The sequence below is a fragment of the Notolepis coatsorum genome (assembly GCF_963971535.1).
Source record: "Notolepis coatsorum genome assembly, chromosome: 2".
Taxonomy (NCBI): domain Eukaryota; kingdom Metazoa; phylum Chordata; class Actinopteri; order Aulopiformes; family Paralepididae; genus Notolepis; species Notolepis coatsorum.
In genome coordinates, this window is record NC_140166.1 from 177,325,246 (window position 1) to 177,333,441 (window position 8,196).

Consider the following 8,196-nt stretch of genomic DNA (forward strand, 5'->3'; position numbering starts at 1 on the left):
CCTGTGTTCAAAATAGATGTATCCAGTATGGAAAATAAAATATAAATGTTATGTCTGTATGTAAGCACGACACACAGCCATGAAAAGCAGACTCAGCCAGAGACCTTGAATGTGTGAACTTGTGTTTTTTTTCCCTTCACTAATGGCTTAGGTCTAAACAGCCTTGACAAAAAAAATATGTGTTGGGTGAAAAATTAACTACATTGTAAGCAAGGTTCTCTGGGAAGAATGGATGATTAACCACAACTCTTTGACTGAATAGTTATATGCTAATTTGCATTGAGATCATCTATTATCCATTATATCTGCCCATTGAATGTCTACTACAGTGGTTCTTAATCTTTTTTTAAATGATTGGAGGAGGGCTTAATAGTTCAAACAATCCCACTGTTATTAGAGAAAAGCATCTGACCCAAGAAGTTATAAACATGACGTATTTGTATATCTGTTTTGTGCCCCCCCCCCCCCCGTAGCAGTCTTGATTACTAATATGAGAGGCAACCATGAAATTATTTTTCACCACATAATGACTCGCTCGTGTTTTTATTTAAAGTCTGAACTGATTATTATAAAGTCTGCAACGCCCCCACAAATCAACATCCTGTAACCTCTATGTTAAGCAAAGCATTATTTCCCCTAAGTTGGGAATGTTATACATCTGATATGTTCATCTTCATGGAAAGTTGATATAATACGTATAAATACCGTCTCCATCACACACCTTGATGTCACTACTGTAGTGACTTTTCAATTGCAAATGCTTCAAGGACAGTCACAGAACTTAACCAGTTATATGCTAATTGCGACAGGACAGCTGTTTCAATTGGAAATCACCATGCAGTACCATCCATTAAAAGGTGGTTAGTAACTGAAGACTACTTGTATCTTTCGTCTCTGCTAATTCTGAACAATATCTGAACAATGTGTCTTATACTATCTGTGTGTTTGTGTTTTGGAGCGTTGCCGTAGTCGGGCGCTAAATGCCAGCTAAAACGCTGTTGCCATTCGATTTGGACGTGCAAACTAAATCATTCGAAAATGCAACGTTGTTGTTTTCCTGTCGTGTAACCCTGGTGAAACAACAACAACAACAACAGCAGCAGCAGCAGCAGCAACAACAACAACAACAACAATAACAACCACAACTCAAATCTGGTGGCTTAGTCGGTGTTAAGGTCATAATACGGTACAGTACGGTACACCGTGCTGAGTAAACAGAAGCAGAACGTGACTATGTTTTCTGTAGGAGGTCTGCCTCTCTCACACTATCAGACCTATCTGGGTCCTGGGAGCCGTGAACAAACAGTAGCAAAACTGCTTTCGCTGCAGCTGTACTGTTTCCATGTAAGGCTGGCTTCTCACTGAAGCCAAACTGGACATTTTTACAACGACTAGCATTTTTTTTAAGGGTGCCTTTTTCAAGGTGTGTCACAGCTTAACCATTAAGCCTCTATGTCATCCTAACTTCCTCTGACACCCTGACTACTGGGACTTTGACTGAGCCTTACAATAGCAGCAGATTCTGAGCAGATTTGGAGTTGAGAGTTGTCCTCAGTGGTGGTGATGTTTTGGAAGATCCTGTTCCTGCTGGGCCTTGGTTCTACCTCGGCCCAAAAGCTTTGTTATGAGGGTAAGTGATCCTCGGTTTGTCCTCTTTAGTCACAATCTAAGGTGTCTCTGTGTTACTAATCACACCTACCACTAGCCTGTTTGTATACTTTTAGAATTTGTATTGCTCACTATACTTGTACCAATATAAAATCTCATTGTCTTGAGAAGCAACTTGATGGTTACAGTAACGTAAGAAAGGAACTGGGCCTGTTCTTGTCTAAGACAAAAGGCTGCTCTCAACCGCAGTTAATATGAAGCACAGTCTTTTAACGAGAGGAAAACATTGACCACACATACTGTAACTCATTTAAGCCTCATTAAATGTTAGAGGTCACTGCTTTTAAAACCACGCTTATCTTGATCGCAATGCATGGTTCAGCGTCAGTCTATAACACTAGTGTTATATGAGTTACTTATATGTAAGTCACTTATATACTTACTTATAAGCTAAATAAATAGTCTGCCCTGTTCGAGCAATATTACACAAGCGAGTATTCTTTATACTGTAGTATTATTATTGTCACGACAGTGGTGCAGTCAGGAATGAGGCACTATGAAACGTCATCGCTTTAATATTATGTGATGTATTGAACGATTTATGGTGAAAACATATTCTTTATTAGATAGCCCCTTACGTACAGTGCTCAGTGCCCAGGACAACACAATGTCAACAGGCTGTGATCCGAACCTGTAAATGCTTAAACAATATATAATACAATGGACAACCAATGGTATGACCTTGAATTTACATTGTAGGCTACTGTATGTAGTAAAAATTTTGGTCTAGTTTGTGTTCACATGTAGCCTACTCTAATCAGTGCTTGTTTTAGATTGGGGGAGGCTGCATAATAACTGAGTAAACTTTAAAGTTTAAACTAATTTATCTTACTAAAATATTAACTATGCATTTGTAAGTTGTTTACTATGAACTTATTAAATCTTTATTGACTTTATATTAATCACGAATAAGCACAATTGTTTTTGCATTGCCGTCTTTAACCATGTATAGAATGCTCATGAGGCTGTTAGATTATGTCTGTAATATTATGTTACAATGTGTAATACGTGTCAGTTACAGGGGCGTAGCTAGAACATCTGGACCCTGGGCACATGATGTGTCTCTGGGCCACCCTCCCCTCCCCAGCTGTGACTCATACACACCTTTTTAGTAAAAATCTAAAATATATATTTTAGTCCAGACCCTCTGAGGGTCCTCAACCAGCTCAGGGCCCTGGGTCATCCGTTCCACTCCCCCCCCCCCCCCCACGTCTAGCCCCTGGTCAGTTACTTTTTTAGTGGAGACACAAACGACTAAAACACCTTATCACACACCGCTACCATGACATGCACATCAACCCATGTTGTTCTTCAGATGAGCTCACTGTCTTCTCATTTAGCTCGTTTACAGAAGGGATAATGACCAATAGCCTGTAGATTTAGGGAGTTCAGCAAACATTCAATTGTGTGTCATTGCAGGTGCTCCAGATGGCTACCTAGTCAGACTCAGCATCAAAACTGCCTTGGGCGACAAAGCTGTATGTATAAACTGTCTCACTTATCAAAACTGCTAAATAATCAAATACTCTTTCATTATCCATCCTATTCAATCTTACTTAGGTCTATATTTTCGGATTCATCATCAATCAACCTGTTATCTATCACCTACCTTTGCTGATAGTAGCTATCATTCACAATTCACAAATCACGTGAACACCTAAAGTATGGATTATTATGAGGACTATATGCACCTTATGATCATAACGAAAAACGAGACCAAAGGATGACGATCTCTATTTGTCAATGTTACAGTATGAATGGAATCCGAATGAAATGTTCCTTTTCCGAGCAACTCTGGCCTTTGCCATGAGGAGATACTTCAGGACTGAAGATTTCAAGTAAGACAGATGATCATGTGTTGAAAGAAAGGTAGCTATAGCATGGTCTGCTTGTCATGAGGTCAGTGGCACATTCTTCCTGACCAGGCCATCAGGATTCTCAATGACAATGACACTATGTAACAACCCATCATCTACACACACTGCACACACATTCACATACACACTCACTTTAAACAAACACTCACCTTACCACTCACTTTAGACACTTTAACACACTTTATATTTATCTATTATTAAAGAGATTTGCACCACATTCATACCTCATTTGCACCCTACCCTAAGTTTTGTACCTTGTTACTCATTTTACTCTGTATTGTATATTGTATATGTATATTGACTTTACTTACTTCTTAATTACTTTTTTTACTTACTTTATTTTTACTGTATGTAGCACACTCTCAGGGGCTCATACAGAAACACACGCATTTCATCATAAAGTATTCTGTGTTTTGTTGTGACAAATAATAAACAAACTTGAAACTTGAACTAATGATTGTTCTGTGGTTCCTTTTCCAGTGTCTCAAACATCATAGTATGTAAAGAGACTCCGCGGGTGTCCTTCTGGTTTGTGGTGCAGTCGCCTCATGGTGCTGCTACGACCGTTGTTGGTAAGAGAGACGTGGAAAGCGCTGTGAGGTAATGACCAGCCGCCATATGTTTCACCATCCCCCGTTTCAAGCAGATTCCAATGATTATTAAAAATGTACTGTCTGTTTGTTGTACAGTCAATCTCTCTCTCTCTCCTCTCTCTCTCTCTCTCTCTCTCTCTCTCTCTCTCTCTCTCTCTCTCTCTCTCTCTCTCTCTCTCTCTCTCTCTCTCTCTCTCTCTCTCTCCATCTCTCTCATATACAGTGCACAATGTATATCAGCTCGAGGATATCACATGGAAATGATTAGACCTTTATGTGCAAAATTTGTATGTTGTGGCCATTTATATAATGAGCCTCCTATACCTTGACTGCCTATGTTTAAGCTATTGTTGGCATCAATAATGCATTCACTAGTATTATTCTTTCAGAAAGCTTTTGATTTATTTCTGTGATGTTATAAGTGTATAGCTATTAGCCTATAGGCGCAGGTTTAAGTACAATATAGGCTATGGAATAGTCCATTGTTGTGGTATTCATTCATCCTTATGAATCTATAGTTCAGGCGTAGCGTAGCGGAGATTGCGCTCGTCACCAATGCAAGAGACTCCGGTCTCGAATCCCGGTGTCAGCATTGCCTTCGGCTTGGGCCGGCGGTCATACTGGCTCATTTGGCAGAGTCAGCGGGTGGAAGTCGATGGGTGGGGATTGGCCGTTGTAGACAGCGACCCCTACAGGTCGGTTGGGGGACGCCTGCACAGCAGAGACAGGAAGTGGCAAGGGTAGTGTGAGCCTCCCATGCGTTACACCTCGCCAATGAGAGTCCGCGCTGGCAGGTGAAAAGATGTGACAGGCTGCCTCCTCGTGTGCCGGAGGGAACGCGTGATGCAAGGCTTCTATCCTCCCTACAACCGACCAGTGGGGGGCATAGTCGAGCAACGTTCAAGACAGGGGAGGAGAGAATTGGATACACGAAATTGGGATGGGAGAAAAATAGAAAAATAAGGAGAAAAAAGTGGACCAAAAAAATTAATCAATAGTTCCCTTGTGAGTTCAAGTGTGTGCTGCCTCACAAACCAGAATGGCTAAATAGCACGTTGTGTGTGTATATATATATATATATATATATATATATATAATACTTAGTTTAATCTGTCATGGAATATTGGTGTTTATACAGTAGGTGCAGTAGTCATGACTCATAAAAAGCTCATAAAACGTTCTCAACAAGTAGACATTGTGTGTGTGTGTGAGAGAGAGAGAGAGAGAGAGAGGAGAGAGAGAGAGAGAGAGAGAGAGAGAGAGAGAGAGAGAGAGAGAGAGAGAGAGAGAGAGAGAGAGAGAGAGAGAGAGAGAGAGAGAGAGAGAGAGAGAGAGAGAGAGAGAGAGATGGGTGGTGGGCAGACAGGTAGCAGGATTGTTGGGTTATTTGTTCATGAATCTGACTGCTTGGGGGAGGAAACAGCCCTGGCCCGTGCCTTGAGGCTGTGAACAGTGCTCCAGCTCTTGGCCCACAATGAGAACAATGACTCAGCTCTTGGGCAAATATAGTTATTTTGAGCTGAATGACGTTTAAGATAATAGAGCCTCTTAATTTCACCACTTATCTTAATCCGCAGATAATGTGTTTATTTACATCATATGCAATAACTGTTTATGTAGGGTCAACAATATTCTCTGGACATTTGCATATTACAGTACATTTAAGCCATTTCGAAGCAGGATGTGTAACCTCTACTGCAGTCTATTGACTGACGGTCGATCTGCATCAGTCCTCTATGGTCTGGTCTTGGTTGCTCTCCAAATCGTTTGATTATTTTTTACAGTGTTACAGGGATCGTCAAAGTCAAAGTTCACCAGATGCACCATATCCTGCATTAGTGCTGCACGGTTATCTGCAGCCTGTTCTTATTCAGATGGTATAAGAGATAGAATACGGAATTTGTATCATTTGCTTTAAAAACCTACCCCAAGCCACGCCCCCTTTTCTTGTATTGGAGGTTTGAGAAAAGAGGGCGGGTTTGAGATAGGTCAATTCCTCTTGGCAATGGAATGCAAAGTACATGCAAAGTACATCTACTACTAGTCTAGCTAGTAAACATGAATTTAGGTTCCAGAAAGGAAACATTAAAACTAAAAATAGATCTCGCTGTACTTTTTGAAGGTTGTGTTATATAGCCTGCCAATGCTGAAGACAATGTTCAACTGTGACAAAAGTTCAACTGATGTTTTTATTTTGTCCTAAAAAAACTAAAACGGGCGCCCCAGTGGCGAACCACATAGCGTGCTAAGCCGCGACACGGCCGACCCGGGTTCGATTCCCGAACCCGTCGTTATTTGCCGAATGTCTTCCCCCCACTCTGTCTCCCATTCCTCATCTGTCTCTCACTACTGGACTGCCCAGTAGAAATAAAGCGATAAAACGCCAAAAAAAATCTTAAAAATTTAAATTAAAATAAAAAATAAAACAACCTTGACCTTTGAACCCTTGCACAAGTCATTGAAAAGGTTGGATGAAAAGGCTGCCTGGGCATTCACCTTATTATTGTAAGCACTTGATTAAAATGATTCATGCACAAATTATCCTATTTTAAGATATCCAATGAAAAAGTAACTGCCCAATGAGAAGTGGAAACTCTCAAAATTCCAATGAAATGCAAATGCACTACTCTTATTACATGTCAAATGGATGGCTTAGGAGTGACATCTCATATCTGTCCACCAGGATGTCGAGGCATCGCATCAACAGTGCCTTTCTGCTGACGGACAGGACCCTGGAGTTTGTGAGCATCTCCCCCACCTTCGCCTCTCCGGTCAGCTACGCCACTCCTCCGTGGCTCATCGTGTTCGGGGTGGTCATGGGGCTCGTCTGCTCTGGCATCGTCGCTATACTGGTGTTATCTCTGGTCCAAAAGAGACGGTAAAATAATAACTTTAGATGTCGTGAATTGAATGATGAATCATGTCGTGAATCAGACGGACAATCTTTTCAAACGTGTATAATTACCTAGACAGTACCTACAATCGCTGATTTATTTCGCACATAATCTCACACATATTCTATGTGTCACACAGCTCTAAACTGTTTTGCACACATTCATTTAGTTTGACAGTTATTACAGCTCAATCAAATGATGTAGATGAAAAAATTGAGATAATAAGGATTGCTCTAGGGATTGCTACATTTTCATCTACATCATTTCATTGAGCTGAAATTAACACAAGGATTCGGTGTCCTCTGATGACTGTGTGCATAACAAATGGGGGTTGTCTTTTTTTGCTAGGTGCCCCTTTAAGTATGTACGTGTGATATATGGCATTCACACTCTTAAGTGATTTTGATTGATTTCTCAGGTGCAAAATATTCAGGCTGTCCAAATCATTTCAAAATGGACTCTGCAGGGGTCAATTTGTCATTTTGTAATTATGCATTACATTTTTCCCCCTTCCTGATTAATCATCTACTCGTCTAGAAAAGCGAAGAGAGAGGATGAGGATGATGAAGAGGACGGCCACAACAAAGCCGTGGAGAACGGCATGGCCTGTGAGGACCTGGACGGTGTTTTTAACAAAGGATTCTCAGACGACGACCGGTTCACAAAGATGTGAAGCCTTCACTGCCAAGCAAGATGAAGAAGAAGAAGAAGAAGAAGAAGAAGAAGAAGAAGAAGAAGAAGAAGAAGAAGAAGAAGAAGAAGAAGAAGAAGAAGAAGAAGAAGAAGAAGAAGAAGAAGAAGAAGAAGAAGAAGAAGAAGAAGAAGAAGAAGAAGAAGAATACAAAAGCAATGTTTATCACTCCATAGGAACCTTTGTTGCACTTTTAGGCAAGTACAATGAAAGTAGTTACATTAAACCTGTGCTTGAAATTGTTAAATTGTTTTTTGTCATTTGACAATGTTGTCTGGAAAAAGAAGAAACAAAGTTTGTGCCTTGATGACATTTCTTGTAATGATTCTGAATGTTGAAATGACAGTATTAAATAAAATAATAATAATAATAATAATAATAATAAATTATTATTATTTATTTATTATAAATAAATAATAGTAAAATAATAATTTACGTTTAGCTGGCAGACACGGTCAGCCCTTGTATGAAAG

General features: G+C 40.2%; 1 protein-coding gene across 1 annotated transcript; it reads left to right on the plus strand.

The window, feature by feature from the left end:
• Nucleotides 1-1,563: 1,563 nt before the first annotated feature.
• Nucleotides 1,564-7,705, plus strand: cltrn (collectrin, amino acid transport regulator; the record flags this gene model as incomplete). The annotated part of the gene is made up of 6 exons (XM_084308403.1): nt 1,564-1,630; nt 3,088-3,146; nt 3,421-3,506; nt 4,026-4,145; nt 6,822-7,016; nt 7,570-7,705. 6 exons carry the CDS (start codon nt 1,564-1,566, stop codon nt 7,703-7,705), a joined length of 663 nt encoding a protein of 220 aa, XP_084164529.1.
• Between the last annotated feature and the right edge of the window lie 491 nt (nt 7,706-8,196).